This window comes from Perca fluviatilis, chromosome 17 (assembly GCF_010015445.1).
Source record: "Perca fluviatilis chromosome 17, GENO_Pfluv_1.0, whole genome shotgun sequence".
In the NCBI taxonomy this organism is placed as follows: domain Eukaryota; kingdom Metazoa; phylum Chordata; class Actinopteri; order Perciformes; family Percidae; genus Perca; species Perca fluviatilis.
This window is the reverse complement of record NC_053128.1, coordinates 29568773-29588994: the sequence shown is the minus strand read 5'-3', so window position 1 is coordinate 29588994 and position 20222 is coordinate 29568773. Positions and strand designations below refer to the sequence as shown.

At 44.5% G+C, this 20222-nt stretch overlaps 2 protein-coding genes across 2 annotated transcripts; one reads left to right on the top strand and one right to left on the bottom strand.

Moving 5' to 3' along the window:
* Positions 1-1354: 1354 nt before the first annotated feature.
* On the bottom strand, positions 1355-4952 carry LOC120544985. Its single transcript, XM_039778902.1, has 3 exons — positions 4737-4952; positions 3629-3860; positions 1355-2127 (listed from the first exon to the last, which is right to left on the bottom strand). Exons 1-3 carry the CDS (start codon positions 4887-4889, stop codon positions 1583-1585), a joined length of 930 nt encoding a protein of 309 aa, XP_039634836.1. The 5' UTR covers positions 4890-4952; the 3' UTR covers positions 1355-1582.
* Positions 4953-9815: 4863 nt separating this feature from the next.
* ankrd34ba (ankyrin repeat domain 34Ba) lies at positions 9816-17662 on the top strand. The gene is made up of 2 exons (XM_039780362.1): positions 9816-9862; positions 15912-17662. Exon 2 carries the CDS (start codon positions 15963-15965, stop codon positions 17586-17588), a length of 1626 nt encoding a protein of 541 aa, XP_039636296.1. The 5' UTR covers positions 9816-9862; positions 15912-15962; the 3' UTR covers positions 17589-17662.
* Positions 17663-20222: the final 2560 nt, after the last annotated feature.

Below are 20222 nucleotides of genomic sequence, written 5' to 3'. Positions count from 1 at the left end.
ACACCTACGTACGACATATTCTCTTATCATGCTTTTCCTATTTTGATTTTGTTTCATATTTAAGGCCTCTAGGAAAAAAGCATTTCTTTTCATTGCAACACTGCGGGATAAGTTGTGACTGTTTTTATTTCAGGAGAGGATCCTGTGCGAGTCCTGAACGTGATGCACAACGAGCAGCCGTTACCTGCACCCCTTCTCTGCCCTGTTGGGATGGAAATCAGCACAGCGAACAAGTACTCTCAGCTGGAAACCGGAGACACCCACGGGACTGTATGTTTAGCCATCATGACTAACCAGGCACCTGTGTGATTGCCCTCTTAAAGAGAGAACACACTTTTTTATTTGGACAGGTTTTTTTCTATAGATATGCAGACATGCAGAGCTCTGATTTGCAGCTCAAAAACTGACAGTAAAAATAGGTTTTTTTTTCCCATTTAGAGTCGGATCTTAACTCTCACTGTTTTTCTGGAAACGGCAGACAGACTGAAGGCTGAGGAGAGAGGTTTTAAAGGTCTAACTCTGAAGGGATCCTTTCCATTATGTGGTCAGATACCTAGAATATTAAAAAGAGCACTTTTGTGAAGGTAAATACAAGCTGGTTAATTGCCCCTATTAACTCACATTGTAGCCTGAACATATATGTTCCTACAGCCCTATGTTCCCACACTTCTAAGATTTCTTTTCAAAATTAGGACCTATGTTCCCACATTTCCTTTTTCATACATTTTTATCAGATTGTATCCCCCTTTCTCCCAATTTGGTAGCCAATTACACCCAACCTATTATCCAGTAGCAATGGACTACAGATGGAATGTAGCTGTTAGCTAAATCTGGTAACTAACCCTAACCCTGGGAACATAGGGCTGTAGGAACATAGGGCCTAATTTTAAGAAAAATCTTAGAAATGTGGGAACATAGGGCCTAATTTTAAGAAAAATCTTAGAAATGTGGGAACATAGGGCCTAATTTTCAGTGAAAAAGAAATTGTTAGAAATGTTGGAACATAGGGCTGACCCCACTGCAGCGATCTCTCTTAATACTGGACCAACGTCAAAGACGTCAACGTCAAAGATCAGTCACTTAAGACACAAAAACATAGGAAAATAGGGTCCAGGTTGAGAAAAATGTTAGTTATTTTTTTCCCAAGGAATGGACCAATTTATCTAGCTAATAATATTGTATATATTTTGTATTTATAAGACAAAGTTTCAGTTAAAAAGCCTTTATTTAGCCTAGACGGCTATTGTACGTTATAAATATGCACTACGCCCCTCCTTACAATATCAACATGAAATAGCCATCTAAATAAAGGCTTCTTAACTTTTTGCAAGAAGAGTGCCTTGGACCTTTCCCTTTTTTTACTTTTTGAGTTCCCTTCCTTGATTATTTGTTTGAATTTCTGAGCACACCAACTGCTTTTTCTATATGTTATTTTGTCGTTCTAAAGTCATTGATAGAAAAGTAAATTGTGCCTCCATAGGTTGATTTATTATTGTGCAAAAACACTCACACTCAAACTGAAAGTTGTTACACATGATGTATGTAACTAATCAGAGCCGTATAGAGAGAGAGTTTGGTCAACTCAAATCATGGGCGCCATATTGGATACTATCGTCTGATGGCCCCTATGGGGCGAATGTGGGACAGCTTCCAAACTTCTTCGTAGTGATCTAGCTGATGGCAGAGGTTGATTTTGGGCAAGAAGCAGGTTGTATCCATTAGCACCACATGCAAACTTTAATTGAAGACCTTTTTTGATCGTGTCAGCTGACCATTTTGTCCCCCGTCTACTTGCTTGGCTAAGTTTGTAAAGCTGATTTGTGTTGAAGACTCCTGAAACGCTTGCTTCGAGTTGTTTTAGCCGCCTGATGACCTTCCACTTCTCTTTCCTTTCTTTTACAAGAGCCCGCTGGAGTGATGCCACTTTGTTTTTCAAGGCGTTCAGTTCTTCTTCGCCTCTTGCAGTTTCCCCGCTGACACTCTCCCTGCCCGCTGTCTCCCCGCTGACCGCCACATCGCTGACCGTGTCCCGGCTGACCAGGTCCTCGCTGGTCGTCTCTCTGCTCACAGTCCCACCAGTGCAGGCGTTGTTCTTCAGATCAAACTCTTCATGGTCAACTTTGAGATCTGGAATAGAATTTTTTTTTTTTTTAAAGAGTAGAAGCAGCATGATTAACATTTCTTACACACCTTTGTGTAACATCTATGCAGACTAATGCCGTTTTTCCATTACATAGTATCTGTTCGACTCGACTTTTTTGGTTTTCCATTAAGAAAAAAGTCCCTTTAAAAAGTACTTTTTTTAGTATCACCTCAGCCCAGGTTCCAAGCGAGCTGAGCCGATACCAAAAGGTGACGTGAAAACCTGAAGACTACCGATTGGTCGGAGAGAACGGTCACTAATCACTGCGTCATCATCGCTAGCGACAGACGGGGGTGTCCTGAACAAACCCGACATTTTTAAATAGTTTAGCAAGCAGTGTGTGTTTTTTTTGTTTTTTTTTGCTGCCTCCGGCTTCTTTTGAAACTAAATGTGTCTTCTGGCAAACGGCCACAAATGCCGAGAATCACAAACAACACACCTTCCACGTTCTGTGTGCGTGTGTCGCATTATGCTGCGTTCATGCCACCTGGGAATAACAGGGACCGCCCCCCCTGATTACGTTGTTTTTCCGACTGCCAGCGTTCACATGTTCGGGATGCGTGTTCTTCTTCTTCTTCTGTTATATTGGCGTTTGGCATAACAACTTGTTGCATGACTGCCACCAACGGTTGGCCGTAGCCTAGACTAGAGCATCAGGTGGGTGAAAACATGGAGGCCACAATAACAAAAGATTTGCTGCTGTTTTCTTATACGAGCATAGAAACAGCACATAGCCAGGTGTTTGTTTGTGTTATCTGCAGGACAACCAACGGGAAAGGACACAGATAATGTGTTGGGTTTTTTTTTACATGGGCCTATTTATGAATAATATGAAACATGTTATGTCTGTGCATGTTTCTTGGCAGAGGCGTTTGTCCACAATAAACAGTTTATTGTCATTGAAATATGTTCAGTGAACCAAAGTCGCCTCCATCAAAAGTGAGAAGTCAACAACGCGTCACCAACTGGGAAACTCTGTTAGCAAAATCTAGCCCGAGTTTCCCACCTCTGATTCCCACAGGAAGTGAGGTGAATGGTGACGTTTTAACTCGGAAAAATGTTTTTCCGATGTCCATGAAATCGTGGTAAATCTGCAATGGAAAAAGGAGGACGGGGCACCGCGGCCGAGCCGAGTCGAGCCAAGTAGTCGAGCAGGTACCATGTAATGGAAAAACGCCATAACAAGACATGTGTTGAATTACACACCGTCAGTACAGTCTCGTTCTCAGACTGCAAAGACACTGAGAAAAATGTAATGGTGTAGTATCAGTCACGCTCAGACTTTTGAGTTTGCAATTTTAAACATTACTGACATTAATAATAAACAAAATGTGTCTTTCCTTATGTTGTTTGATTATGTAAATTAGTGTTTTGATTCATGTATCGTCACTATTATGTGTAACTTTTCACCTGCATTTTGCACCCCTTGTGCTGAGATTTCCAAACAACTTGAATCAGTTCTCACTTGACTTTAAACATAATTACCTGTTTGAACTTCAAAGGATGCAGGACAGGATGTAGAACAATATGAATGGTCAATTTGTACACGTTCCTGTCCACCAACACACGGTTCCTCTTCTGTCCTCGTACTGCGCCTGGTGGTTCTGCCAGGGGTCTTTGGTGGTGTGAAGACGAACTGCGTTGGGACAGCAGTCGACCTGAGCCTCCTCAGGCCATCAATTCGGCCAGTCTCATAGGCTGCTTCCTCAAAGTGGTCCTACAAGCAAGACAGGCTCGATTGAAGAAATTCTTAGTCGACTAACACTCATCCAATTGTATCGACTAATCGATTAGTTGATTTAATCGACAGACCTGTAAATCTGAGTTTCTATGCAGTCATTCAAAGCACCACTTTAATTCTTGTGTTTACCAGAGATGTGCTCGTACGTTTCTTGGAAATAAGTCATTCAGCATGAAAAAAAGCATCAAACATGACTAATGGACTAAAGAAATCTAAGTTGACTTAAGACCAAAACGACCGATTAGTCGACTAATCGACTAAGAGGGAGCAGCCCTGGCTACAAACACACGTTTTCTGTACTTCCAAAAACGTCACGACTAGCAACTGAACTCTTCACAAAGTTACTCACTCAGTCTTTTGACAAAATACACGATAAGACAATGATAATGCGACCGACAGCATACGGGTAAAAAAGTGTGTTTTGGTCAGGTGTAAATCTCGGTAGGACAGGACCATAACGTTATCACGCTATAGCAATAATAACTTAGTAGGAACCGAGGCAAAGTTATGTATTAATAATATTTGGTGATCTAAATCAACATAAATGACATGCCTGCGAGGTCACAGCATATTACACCTGAGTTACAGATGACAACTGAAGTCAGACTAGCTTAAATTCAAGTCATGACTATAATTGGCAAGATCACAAGCATTTCTAAGCATTTAGGTACATAGGAGTGCTAGAGAAAAAGCTAACGCTAGCATTTAGTGCATGGCTAACTTCAAACTTAGTTAATTTCTAAAGCAGTGTTAGAACTTGTTTGACAGCATGGTACACATTAACGGATGGTATTACTATATTTGTCCTATGTAATTTGCTATCATAAGTCGAAGAGAGGAATTGACATTTACCTCACACAATATTGAGTAGTCATTTGCCCTCCAGTTTGCTCTTTTCACCTTCAGCTCCCATACTTTTCGCTTTTTTGGATCACGGGGGAACTTGTGAAATCTTTTGCCCCTTCCCTGTCTTTCTTTGCAGCCAAACGCGCAACAGTAGGGCATTTTTTTTCAGTGATTTATGTTTACATTTATGTCCCACTATTCCCTGCACTAGCTGTGTCAATAGGAATCAGATGGACGTTGGTATCAAACATGGAGTCCACGAAACACGTGACAACCTCGGAACCAATCGCGTAACGGGATAGCTCAGAACATTAGATTCCCTAGTTGGCCAAAGGCTCTCCACGGCTCTGTAACTTATGGTCAGGCGCTGACATCTTGTGGTGGGTTTATGAACTGCGCTGTGAAGTCACAGTGTTTCTATGGCTACAGGTCTGCAAAATGACCAGCTGGTTAAGTAATGTTCTGGGCAGAGGATACAAAGAACAGGTTTCTTTTTCTTTTTCTTTTTTTATAATCATGCAGCGTTTTGTATATCACGATGCCATTGCAGGTTTGTATTTACTCCTGCAGAGTTACATATCACATGATCTAATGTTAATATACACTCACCTAAAGGATTATTAGGAACACGTGTTCCTAATAATCCTTTATTGGATTTATCCTACCCATATTGATAGGATAGGGTCAAACACGGTATTACCCTATCCTATCAATATGGGCCAATTTTCTAGAGAATGCTTCCAGCACCTTGTTGAATCAATGACACAAAGAATTAAGGCAGTTCTGAAGGTGAAAGGGGTCCCCCACACCATCACACCACCACCAGCCTGCCCAGTGGTAACAAGGCATGATGGGTCCCCCACACCATCACACCACCACCAGCCCGTGGTAACAAGGCAGCAACCATCCACCACCCGCCTGCCCAGTGGTAACAAGGCATGATGGGTCCCCCACACCATCACACCACCACCACCAGCCTGCCCAGTGGTAACAAGGCATGATGGGTCCCCCCACCATCACACCACCACCACCAGCCTGCCCAGTGGTAACAAGGCATGATGGGTCCCCCACACCATCACACCACCACCACCAGCCTGCCCAGTGGTAACAAGGCATGATGGGTCCCCCACCATCACACCACCACCACCAGCCTGCCCAGTGGTAACAAGGCATGATGGGTCCCCCACCACCATTACACCACCACCACCAGCCTGCCCAGTGGTAACAAGGCATGATGGGTCCCCCACACCATCACACCCCCACCACAAGCCTGCCCAGTGGTAACAAGGCATGATGGGTCCCCCACACCATCACACCACCACCACCAGCCTGCCCAGTGGTAACAAGGCATGATGGGTCCCCCACACCATCACACCACCACCACCAGCCTGCCCAGTGGTAACAAGGCATGATGGGTCCCCCACACACCATCACACCCCCACCACGAGCCTGCCCAGTGGTAACAAGGCATGATGGGTCCCCCACACCACACCACCACCACCAGCCTGCCCAGTGGTAACAAGGCATGATGGGTCCCCCACACCATTACACCACCACCACCAGCCTGCCCAGTGGTAACAAGGCATGATGGGTCCCCCACACCATTACACCACCACCACCAGCCTGCCCAGTGGTAACAAGGCATGATGGGTCCCCCACACCATCACACCCCCACCACCAGCCTGCCCAGTGGTAACAAGGCATGATGGGTCCCCCACACCATCACACCCCCACCACCAGCCTGCCCAGTGGTAACAAGGCATGATGGGTCCCCCACCATCACACACCCCCACCACCAGCCTGCCCAGTGGTAACAAGGCATGAAGGGTCCCCCACACCATCACACCACCACCACCAGCCTGCCCGAGTGGTAACAAGGCATGATGGGTCCCCCCACCAATCACACCACCACCACCAGCCTGCCCAGTGGTAACAAGGCATGATGGGTCCCCCACACCATTACACCACCACCACCAGCCTGCCCAGTGGTAACAAGGCATGATGGGTCCCCCACACCATAACACCCCCACCACCAGCCTGCCCAGTGGTAACAAGGCATGATGGGTCCCCCACACCATCACACCACCACCACCAGCCTGCCCAGTGGTAACAAGGCATGATGGGTCCCCCACACCATCACACCACCACCACCAGCCTGCCCAGTGGTAACAAGGCATGATGGATCCCCCACACCATCACACCACCACCACCAGCCTGCCCAGTGGTAACAAGGCATGATGGATCCATGTTCTCATTCTGTTTACACCAAATTCTGACTCTACCATCTGAATGTCTCAACAGAAATCGAGACTCATCAGACAAGGCAACATTTTTCCAGTCTTCAACTGTCCAATTTTGGTGAGCTCGTGCAAATTGTAGCCTCATTTTCCTATTTTTAGTGAAGAGGAGTGGTACCCGGTGGGGTCTTCTGCTGGTGCAGCCCATCCGACTCAAGGTTGTGCGTGTTGTGGCTTCACAAATGCTTTGCTGCATACCTCGGTTGTAACGAGTGATTATTTGAGTCAAAGTTGATCTTCTATCAGCTGGAATCAGTCGGCCCATTCTCCTCTGACCTCTAGCGTCAACGAGGCATTTTCGCCCCCCAGGACTGCAGCATACTGGATGTTTTTACTTTTTCAGACCAATCTTTGTAAACTCTAGAAATAGTTGCGCGTGAAAATCCCAGTAACTGAGCAGATTGGGAAATACTCAGACCAGCCCGTCTGGCACCAACAACCATGCCACGCTCAAAGTTGCTTAGATCACCTTTCTTTCCCATTCTGATATTCAGTTTGGAGTTCAGGAGATTGTCTAGACCTGGACCACACCCCTAAATGCATTGAAGCAGCTACCATGTGATTGGTTGATTAGATAATTTCATTAACATGAAATTTAACAGGTGTTCCCAGTAATCCTTTAGGTGAGTGTAATAACTAACTGCATAACAGGTTTCTCTTTCCTTTCTTCTTATCCCATCTTTGGTGCCTGTATTTTATATTTAAATGTTTTAAGTTACATTTAAAATCAATCAAAGAATCACTCATATTCTCCCAGGGGCTTCTGGGGCTCAAAAGCCCTGAATGTTTTCTCAAAAGCCTGGAATTTTAATGGCTGAATTTACTGTCTTTCAAAAGCTTAAGCAGGCTCCGTTGTAAAGCGAGAGTGAAGCTAGATTTTGGTATCATACGAACCTAAATATCGTTTGTTTTTTAATTTTTGGAAATACTGGCATGGCCGTTTTTCCGAGGCGTCCCTTGACCTCTCACCTCCAGTTATCTGAATGAAAATAGGATCTATCGGTGGATCCCAAGTCTCTTATGTGACATCTTGCTCCCCGGCTGAACCGGAAGTTGTTCTGCTGTAATTCCTGCCCCAAGGATGGAGGATGGAGGATGGAGGAGGGATCTCTGAGGAGCTATGAGCGAGGATACACGAGAGCAGCCTTCCCTGAAGCCGTGCGGCTGAAAGCCGTTGCTAACTCCGCCCATACAGCTGACGTATTCACGTGAAGCTTCAGAGGAAAGGACCTCTAGAAACACATTTCCTCGTAGGGAAGCAAAGGAAGGAAACATGGATGCAATTTAAAGCTATGGTGCGTAGTTTCTGTCTCCCCCCATGAGGAATTCTACGCAATGACAACAACACTGTTGGCGTGTCCACATGACACAAGCCTTCAGTGACCGTGCACCACCACCCCCCCGCCCATCCCCCGCCCCCCCCTCCTCCAGACAGTTGCTAGTAGCCAAGGAGGACATAACATGATGGACTCTTCAGAAGAGGTCATTACCTTCACTCGAGTTTCTGCGCGGGAAAGTCTCCGGACGCCACAATCTTCTGAACATAGTCCTACTGAGAAATCCAGAGAGAGTTGTGTGGAGCTGATAGTCTTCATTAGATTTGTAGCAGCTCATTTGGCAACGGCTTGAATGTAACGGACGTTCATTAATATCAAAAAGTTACGCACTAAAGCTTTGAGGGACGTGCCCTATGGGTGCCCACAAGTCTCCCGTTTACAGACGTGCTTAGGCCTACTTCCTGCAGTTTTTCCTCTGTGACTATCATTGGTTCACAAATGGTTTACAGATTTTTAGGCGTCCTATAATCACATTGCTTGAAAAATAGTGCAAATGAAAAAAAAAAAATGGGGGGAAAAAATCTTTCTGAGGGAACACGCCCCCCCCTATAGGGTTTGGGTTTATAGCCCCGAATGTTTACAACATCTGGCTCCGCCCCCTGCATTCTCATAATTTCTGACATCACAATAATCAAAACCATGTTCATGCAAAGTGTATGCACAGGATCTTATTTTCTCACACAGGTGCGTGCACACTCCCACTCACACACAAACACACACACACACACACACACACACACACACACAAGACACAAAGTACAGTTCCGCTAGCACAATTACAACATGTACCGTCATCCGGCCTCCTTGACGGTTGTCATGGAGATGCCATTGATAAGGTGGACAAAACCATTTTTCCTTTCTGTTTGTAACTAAAGAAAGAAAAGTCCAGTGAGGCAGTTCCACAAATTGAAAGACCTTCCTTCAATAAAAAGCAAAAATCAGAGTGCATAAATGTAACATGCTGTCTTATCTAAAGTGGAGGGAAAGAGGGGTGCTGATTGTTTTATATATTGCTGGTTATGAACACCAGTAATCAAGTGTATGTTTACTGTAATCAACAATGAGAAGTAACTGGAAATGCCATGAATGTATGCAATACTCTGGAGAGAAAAAAGAAGGAAAAGGAGAGGCAAATCAGAGACACCGGGTTGCTATAGTGCTTCACCTTCAGCGGGTTTATCTCGGTCAACCTTCCCCGTTCTCTCCTCCGTGGCTCTCTGAGCTGCTGCTGCTGTAATGGACCAACCGGTTTTTTTTTTTTAGACCTGCCTGACAACAAGCGTGGATCACTCTACTTTGTCTGAGGAACAAACACGAGCTGAAAAACCTTGACCACTGCAGCTCCTGTCTACACACACACACACACACACACACACACACACACACACACACACACACACACACACACCAACTCAGCGCTGCCTGGTTACAGTCAGTCGCAGCTCTGCAAGCGGAGAGTAGATGTCTACAACAGAGGGCTCATCCTGACTGAAGGTTGGTAAGTAGTACACACACACACACACAGACATAAATATGTAAAGATTGTAAAGAAAATGTATCGCAATGCCATTTTTAAACGGGCTAGGACCTAATCTACTTTAGATTTCACTTGTTGGACTTCAGACGTCACTATGTGATTTTTTCCATTTATTTATTTATTTTGATGTGGGATTTGTGGGAGCTTTTCAATTTTAGTTATTTAAGATAAAATACAATCTTAGTTGTACTTTTGATAAGGGGACACATCTGTGGTTTTGCGCAGTTCATATGAGTAAAGGAATATTTTTCAGTCATTTGACTGCAGCTCATTCGGTAAAAAAAAAAAAATTGTATCTTGAACTTAAAATTGTGAATCGCATCGAACCGTGAGTTGAGTGTGTCTTCACATCCCCAGCTTGGATGTAAAGCTTAATTTTATGTATTTAACCTGTTTCATGATGCTGTATTTAATCACATTGTCTGCTTGAGAGTGTGTTGCACGGCTCAGACATGTGCCACCACCCCCCACACACACACACACACACACACACACACACACACACACACACACACACACACACACACACACACACACACACACACACACACACACACAGTGATGTTAGAGGGCTGTTAGAGAGGATGAGTGTTTGAGCGAAGCCTGTTCAGGTGAAGTGGACTTTTCTATCCTCAATCTGCAGGCAGGATGGAAACACAACACTACAATACACTGTATGATATGAGCATGTAGAGGGCAGTTTGTGAGCATTAGAAAGGGACCAACATTTGACTACAGCATGAAGATAAAGTGCAGACTTTCAGCTTCATTTTGAGGGTGTTTACATCCACAACAGATGAACAGTGAGGCTCTTTATATCTGTACCCTGAAGCTGACATAGGTCCAGCTAAATAGATAGATAGATAGATTTTTATTGATCCCAAAAAATGGGAAATTCTGGTGTTGAGGCAGCAAAAATATCATTTATATGTGTGTAGCGTTGCTCGCTGTCCTGCAAGAACCACGTATCCAAAAAACAGTTTAGAAACTGTTCATGGTATCAGATAAACAGAACCTGTTTTCAGCTTTGTGGCAATTAGGGCTGCAACGAACGATTATTTTCTCCTATAAAATGTCAAAGATATCGTGATAAATGTCCATCTGTTTCTCAAAGACCGAGGTGTGGCTTTAAATATCTTGTTAAGTCAGTTCAATACCCAAAGATATTCAATTTATTCTGGAAATCCAGGAAATCTCCATATTTGAGTGGCTGAAAACAGCATTTTCTGCTGTTTTTGCATTAAAAATTACTTTAACAATTAATCGACGATTTAAAAAAAAAGGTGTGATTATTTTTTCCATCCGCTACTAATCGATAAGTCGACTGCTGATCCAAGAGGTTTTTAAAAGATTTTAGTTGTTTGGCTAGCCGGCTCGACAGACAACCAAGAAAATGATAGCTCAACGCTGGCTCCCCCCCTCTCCCACTCACTTTGTATAAAACAATGGTTGGCGTATTTTCTAGACATAATCATGCTTGAGCTCTCTACAGCAAGGATTAAAAAAGCCAAGTTATCGACTATAGACCTGTGGAAAAGCGCAGCAGCACAAGTATCAGTTCTGGTAACCTTGGCGTCACAAGAATTAGAGGAGCGTGAGAGGTTGTTTTTTTTCTCGAGGCCGCAGAGGGTGGGGGGTGGGAGAGGGCTTTGTTCTTGTTCACTTGTATTTGTCTGTTCAGTATGTTGTAACGTAGGAAAGCTTTTTTTTGCACACCTCTTTTGTCGGGCAGGTACGTAGGATATGATCAAAAGTAGCAGATCAAAAGCTTAGAGAAAGTCCTGCACACTGACCATTGTTCTGTATGTTAAACATTTAAAAAAAAACAATTAAAAATTGATCTAAAAAGAAAAGTGGAGTAGACATATAAAGGTGCATAAAATGGAAATACTCAAGTCACTGTTATGCACCCTAAGAAATAAAACCATCAAGTAAGAAGACATCTGTGTTGCACCGGCAATTTTTGGCTATTTTATACTGTTGTGTCCTGCCTTGGTTGCACCGGATTGTTGGGGTCTGCAGAAGCGCAGAGAACTTTCCTTTTCTCCTTTTCTTTTTTACTCAAGTAAAGTACCTTGAATTCGAGGCATGCAGGTAACAATAAGAAACTGGTAGAATTGTGTAACAAAGTGTTTTAATGACTCAGTGATTGATCTGTGCAACAGCTTAGACTGAACTGTCGACTAAAAAAAAAGGCACAGCGTGATTAAATGCACGCCACCTCCACCTCGTCTGTCAAACGTGGTCCATGCAGGTGGTGTTTTTGTCTCAGACATGTGAGGCTGCCAGCGGAAGGAGCCCCGCTCGGTTTTAGTGATGATGTCACTGCTGACGGCAGCAGCAGGATGAAGCAGAAGAAAAAGAAGAAGAAGAAGAAGAAGACCAAAAAAAGATCTGCTCGTGTCTGAGCCAGTGATGCAATCAGAAGGAGGAGATAGCCATATTTTACTTATTTCGGTTAACATTCATGAAAAAACAACAATTAATTCCCACAATTTGCCACCGTAGCTAACTGGAAAAGGAACAGGCTGAAGCCGAGGCTTGTTTTTGTCGATCTTATAATCCCCACAAAATCACCCCGAAATCCAACAGAACTAAATGAAACTCAATACTTGAGTACAATCCTAGTCATTTTCCATTTTAATCAAATTACTTCGTATCGTAACTGTTGATTATTTTAGATTTTAAAGCTTTTTTGGAACTCAACAGAGACGTACACATTTTCAACTTACATTAAGTCCATAATTTAACCCCCAAAACTGAAACACATATATATTTTACATTAGTCCCTAACTTCACCAGTTTCAAAGATAGAGAACAGTCTTAAATTATAATTACCTTCTCTTAAAGCTATAGTGTGAGCGCACACACACACACACACACACACACACACACACACACACACACACACACACACACACACACACACACACACACACACACACACACACACACTTTTTATACCGTTGCAGCATACAAAATGTTTCTTTCCTTTAAAGAATGTTTGTCGCTATGTTTCACTCTCATGGTCTGTGACTCAGCATTGGAAACTGCCACCTTATCTGGTTTAATAAAGAAAAGCAAGGACAAACAGCACAAAGGCTGATAGAAAGTGGCTGCCTCTGCTGGTGCTGTGGAGGACGAGCATGAAAAGCAGCTGCTGAATAATTCCTATATGCAAGAAAGACAAGAACTGTATACGTTCTTCTTTTCCAAACGGCAAATGTTTCACATTCAAGTAAAAAGGACCAAAGAGATAGCCTAGAAATCTAGACTCCCCCTGGCAGCAAATTTATTTGGCAGCCAGAGGGGGTCTAAGCACTCTCCGTTGACTTTTGAGCTGCAAAAACCAAATTTTGGTCAGGCCAATCACATTGTGTATAGAGTCGGTGGGCGGGACTTAACGTAACGACGGGAGAGTTGCGACGGTTCCTACTCTTTCTGCCAAGGGGGTAAGCTTCGCTTCAGAACTCGAACCTCCGATGGCGCCATTTTGTTGCTACAAAGGTATCACCTCCTGTTAGCATTCCACTGACCGCCATTTTTTTTTTTTACGTCACTTGACTGCGAATAACTTTACATCTGAAGCGTTTAAAGACTCTATTTGTCCATTGTTTAGTTCTAAAGAAACACGACAATGTATAAAAGGCTCCATTACCTTGTACCTCACGTTATGGCTCCGTAGTAGACGTTTTTATAGAAATAGGCTAACGATTGGGTCATAACCAAGCGACTTACTGTAGGGGAATTACCGTATAGTACAGGAGAAGCTCGCAGGCAGTTTCAACTTACATTAGCTGTTTAGGTTTAATTGCTAATGTTAACTAGCATGTTAGTTAGCAATAATTAGCCTGTGCTTATGTTATCTCCTTACATATACCTACACTCTCCATCTCTGTAAGATTGGGAATGATTGAGATTTCTCTCGGCACAGCTACCAGAAGACTTCACACTTTCAGACAGGTTGCTCACGTCACATCAATGTTGTTGCTGTCAGTTGGAGGCTGCGCAGTAAAGCAAGAGATCACCGGAAAAGTGCTTCTAATATCCTTCACTGGTCTCCGTCCAGAGCAACAGGATCTGTTGGTCCATTATATATATATATATATATATATATATATATATATATATATATATATATATATATCAATGCTTCCTGCTACTTGAAAACAATGAACATGGCTGCTGCTGCTGGCGAACAGCGGTCTTTCGAATCGCCTTTGGCTGCGACTCTGGAAGACTTAGAGTTCAGCTTTTCTTTGAGAGAAGAACAAAGAACGGCACTGAAGTCATTCTTAAAAAAGGAAGATGTGTTCGGAGTTTTGCCGACCTGATACGGCAAAAGTTTAATCTCTCAACTATCTACGTCACCTTCTTCGTTGCTCTGGTTGGTCATAGCGCTATCCTATTACATGCAGAGGAATTTGAAAGACAACCGTTTATCCCGCCTTTCGGATGGGGCCCTGTCAATGGAGAGTTCCCAGACCCAACATCTTGATGTGGGTCTGGCTTGTCAGGCTACCAAAGAGAGAAAACAACCCGGAATTAAGTGATGAATGATGAATAAACTATATAATTGCTGTTGTGCACTGGTGAAAGAAGTGTTTAGATCCTTTACTTAAGTAAAAGCACTAATAACACACTGTAAAAATACTCTACACAAGTTAAAGACCTGCATTCAAAATGTTACATAAGTAAAAGTATGTAAGTATCATCACGAAAATGTACTTAAAGTATTAAAAGTAAGTACTGAATGCAGAAAAGAAAGAAAAAAAGAAAAAAGCTGTAACTGTAGGTTTTTATATTGTTGGGTAGGTTCATTTATAATAAAACATCATATTTTATGAACTACATTGTGTGCAAAAATCTAACTCTCTAGGAGGAGTTCGTTAAAGTACGACATGTGTACTCATGTGCAAGAGTACACATTGCATTTGTGTACTCTTAATTATTAAAGTAACAGTCCCTTATCTTCAAGTCGAAAATGCCTCTCAATGTTCCACACTGTTTTTGACAAAGAGATCTCTCAAGTTTTCCTTCACCCTCCAGCAAAATGCCTCTTCTTTTCCCAGTGTGGTGTCCCTCTCTTTGACATGGTCGGCTTTCCAGCCGACCATGTTGAGACGGAAAGCCGTTTGTTTGAGGAGCCTTCAAGCTGGATGTGAAAGACGTGGTGATGTCATTTTCTGGATCGCAAAAGTATAGAAGGGCCAAAAATGAGAGAAAACAACTGGAATAAAACGATGAATGATTAATAAACAAAATCAAATTTGGGGGTTGCTGTTGTGTAATGTGTTTGACCCTGGAATGCATGTGTCTGTTTCAGAAATGTCTCAACTTTTGAACTTGTATATGAAAATAGCTTAAAGGGATACGCCACTGTTTGTTGAAATAGTTCTTATTACGGTCTCCCCTGGCTGTAGATAGGTGGGCCGACGCATTTTTTGTCTCGGTGCAAGTAATTTGGTTGTTTTTTTGTCTTTTGTTGGCTCACTTTTACTCACAACATGCTAACCGGCAACATAGGATTCCATTCACTACGCTAAGCTAACTAGCTGCGGCGCTGCCGGTGTTGCACCGGACTAAAACAATGCATGCTCAAAAAATGCGTTGGCCCACCTATCTACAGCTAGAGGAGACCCCACCTATCTACAGCTAGAGGAGACCCCACCTATCTACAGCTAGAGGAGACCCCACCTATCTACAGCTAGAGGAGACCCCACCTATCTACAGCTAGAGGAGACCCCCTATCTACAGCTAGGGGAGACCTCACCTATCTACAGCTAGGGGAGACCCCACCTATCTACAGCTAGAGGAGACCCCACCTATCTACAGCTAGGGGAGACCTCACCTATCTACAGCTAGAGGAGACCCCACCTATCTACAGCTAGAGGAGACCCCACCTATCTACAGCTAGGGGAGACCATGATAAGAACTATTTCACCAAACGGTGGCGTATTCCTTTAACTTGCTCAACTTCTCTGAAAGTTGTTTTTGTCATTTTCCACAGAAGCCTGTCTGACGACGTCTCCGAAACCCGCCCGATCTGGGACCGAGAGAGATGGAGGGAGAAGGCAGCAACCACGGGGTAGCTATGGATTCAGGTAACCCCTTGCTACGAGCCGTCTTCCTGCGTCGCCTGCGCCTCACGCGGCTGCTCCTGGAGGGAGGCGCTTACATCAACGAGAGCGACGGCCAAGGCCAGACGCCGCTGATGGTGGCCTGCAGGACGCAGCACAACGACGCCCAGAGCGCCAGCCGGGTCAAGCTGGTCCAGTTTCTCCTGGAGAAAGGAGCAGACCCCAACATCCAGGACAAGGAGGGTCGCTCTGTGCTGATGCACGCCTGCCAGGAGCAGGCCGGCCCTGAGGTGGTGTCTCTGCTCCTCGCCAGCGGAGCGGACATCGGCCTGGAGGATCGGGCCGGGACGTCAGCGCTGGTCTACGCAGTCATGGCCGGAGACTGGAAGGTTCTGAAGCTGATGCTCGACACGTGCAAGGCCAAGGGGAAGGAGGTGATCATCATAACCACCGACCAATTCCCGTGTGGGAAACTGCAAGCCAAGCAGTACCTCAGCATGCCGCCCCTTGGTCCTCTCGATCAGACGGACAAAACGGCGTCAGCGGCTCCTGCATCTCCCTCTGAAATCCAGCTCATCACCTCCCCACAGTGCACCTCCTCTTCTTTATGTCCCCCAAAGACTTCTGTCTTCTCCTTTAAAGAAGCCCAGTCCTGTGGCGTAAGCTCCCATCTACGTTCCCCATCACGGTTTGAAAGGCTCGGCCAAGCGCCGGCGAAGGGCCTGCAGCAGCCCCTCCTGAGGTTGAACTCTGAGCCGTGGCTCAAGGTCCCAGCGTCCTACACAGCCTCGTCATTAAAAGACGGCAAAGACGTCATCCAAACTGAGGACCTCGCTCTCAGAATTCCCAAACTGGATGGCACGACTCCAACGACCGACAGCTTCAAATGGTATGGAGGAGGATTGGCGAGGGACAAAGGAGGAGAAGAAGGAAAGAATGAATGCCCCGAACACGTGGGACACAAGATATCCTTACCAGGTCTCCTTTCATCCCACTCTGCCTCCCACCCTAACCTCCATTCTGCAAACCTTGGAACGGATTCTCTCGCCTCTTCTTCTTCCTCCTGTTCTGGTGGCAAAAACCTTGGCGCTCCACTTCACAGCATGGCCTCCTCGAGCCTTCACAGCATCATCCAGAGGCGCAAACTCGGGGCGGACATCTACAGTTCTGACCCCCAGCTAGCTAGAGACATCCACGATCTGCCTGAGGAGTCCCAGCAGAAAGCAAAAGACTCAACAGATGGTAAGAGGCACGCCCCGTTACATTTCTCCGGCACGTTGGGCTCCAGGGAGTCCCTGTCGACCTCGGGCCCGAGCAGGAGAGTGCTGTCCGGGTACGAGCGCAGAGGCTCTGGAACTTTCTTGTTGGACCACAACTCGCAGGCCAGGCCTCGATCTCTGCCACCTCTGACCCTCAGCTCCACCAACACCCCCGTCCTTAATGTTTATGACCTCAGCTCCGGAGCTGGAGGTGGTTTCGGTGAGAAAGAGTCTGGCCTAAAGAGTTTCCTTCCCTCCGCTCCTCCTGGACACCCCAAAGAGCTGACCAGGAGGATGCTGCTGAGGAGACACTCCATGCAGACCGAACAGTTCAAAACCTCAGTGTGAATTTCTCTAGTTCATTCCGCGTGTTTTAATGTGAAATGTTCCGTCACGTGGCGTGTCTGTGTGGTGAAATTCAATGCGGGAAACCAAAGAGAAGGCTATAAAAGAGAAACCAAGCATCTTTATCGATGTAATACACTATGGGTGGCTTCCTCTGCTTCAGTGTGCTGCGTGGCGTCACTCTGCGTGTGGCTGAAGTGTAAATGTTTTACATGCAACACTTCCTAAAACCTGCATTAAGATTTTTTTTTGGCCACTTAGTGACAACGGAGAATGTTTAAAACATCATGATTGACAGCTGTCATTGACTCTCGATTGATTGGCCGGGCGGGTGTATGGGCGGGACCATTGGGCAGACTGGCTCCAAACTTATAAGATGGCAGCGCCTGTATCCGGGAGATTTGGGCTTTACTTTTGTACAGTGGGAGGAAGTGGAGACGCGTCGTCCATCTTTAAATACAGTCAATGATACGTCACTGCCCGATGTGAGTCGAGCGCAAATTTGAGTCGCGCATGCGTCACTTTGCAACAAGTAGCCTTCGAGATGCTAACGGCTTTTTGAGCTAACGCACAGTCTATGAGCTAACGTTAGCAATCAAACGTAGATAGCTAAAACGTTTTTGAAATGATTACCATCTTCTGTTATTGTATGTAAAGAGAAACGTTTATTATTTTATGGATTTCAGTAAGACATGTTATGCAGTAAACAGTTTAAATCTGAGCATGCGCGACTCACATCGGGCAGTGACAATACAGAGCAACGTTTAGTACTTATTTTAAGACATGTTTCTGGTCACTGACAAATGTTGGTCCAATATTTTGACCCGTGTCATTTCAGCTTTGTATTTGTCTCTTGAAGAATATTTGTCTCTTTCATGAGATGTTAGTCATGTTCGGACCAAACACTAAGTGAGTGTTTTTTGGAATATTTCTCAACTAGCGAATATTGGCCCTTACGTTAGTTAAGTTATGACTTTAGTGCTAACTTGTTTTGTAGTAAAGGACAACAAATCAAGTAACAAATACATATTTTCAGAACTTACTATGTAGCAGTGCTGTAGTCAAGGGGTTGAGACCGAGACAAGACCAGACCAAACAACTGAAACTAGATCCCTGAAACATACAATATATACAAAACTATAATGTAATATAATGTTTATAGCTAATATTCGCTAAATCACTTTCGGTGAGGCGTGAAGAAATTTCGGAAGAGTTTTCAGTCCTTCCTGAGTTTTTTGCGATTGTTGTGGGCAAAAATTCTTCATTATGCGGCAATTTCATGCGATGAAATTGCGGTTTGATGAAAAAGAGAAAAAAAAAGTGATTTCCCCCCCACCCCCCAACACCCTGCTTTTCGATGATGTTCACGTTGCGTAATTACGTCACTTCACAACGTTCCCATGGTAACAGGGGAAAATGGCTGCTCTTGTGTGAACATTTTTCAACTTCCTGCTAAGATATATGTGACTTTTTTGCAACGAAAATGCGGGGATTATGAAATCATGCAAGCGCCGCATATTTTGCGCAGAAATCTGCAATTTATGCGGCAAAAGTGCAGCGTATTTTAAAAAAATGCGGCATAAATATGCGGACTTTGGCTGATTATGCGTTGAATTATGCGATTGCATAATCACGTTTTTCTGGAGGGACTGATTTTTGGTACCGAGGCAGATTGATAATGTTAGCTAGCTAGCTAGCTTCGCTGGCGTCACTTACACTTAGCTTACCTTTCTTTATACAGTTTAACAGTAACACTTTTCAAACTAGAAATTAGTTATTCTTAGTTATTGGTTGTACAGTATTTGAAGCAGGAAATTTTACATCCAATCACAGTAATGATGTTAACACATAAATCAGACACAACACAGGTAATTTAGTGATATCCCTGACGTTGTGGTCTTGACCGGAAATAAAATCCAGAGTCCTCTTCATCCGAGACCGAGACCGAGACAAGATTTCTTGAGACGAGACCTTCAAAAAGTGGTCTTGAGACCAAGACCAATCTCTAATACTACAACACTGCTATGTAGTCCTATTGCTTAGCTCAGTTTTCGCCAAGCCCTCTACTGTTTTTGTTCCGTCTATGTAAAGTACCGACGTTGAGTCATAGAGCTCCGAGTGCTCACAGACGGGAGACAAGAAGTTTGTCCACCATTTGGTTCTTGGTGACGTCAGGAGAATCTGAACGCTGATAGGCTGGAACAATTGAAACATTTTAAACGTGCAAAGGTGCATATTTGTGTCGCTTTGCCAGATCATCCACACGCTGCGGAGCAGAGGAAGGTCTGGAGAGTCCACACAGCATTCTGGGATGGGAGAAAAACGTGCTCTGGTTTATTGGCATTTCTTTAAACCAATCCCAATCGTCTTGGGCGGTGCTTAGCTCCGCACGGAGCCGCTGCAAAATACTTGTGCAAGAGAAAACTCAGATTGGACAGATCTGTCTGGATTTACCCTGCAGAGATCTGAGGAGTTAACCATAGTCCTCAGAAATCCACCGGAGTTTGGAACGCCAACACGAAGGAAGCGGAAGGAAACGGACATCGCCGAAAAGACTGACATCCGGCATAACTTTGTGCGGCACCGGAGCGATCCAGGAAGTAGAACATCAAGGATATAGACCAATTCGCATTGACC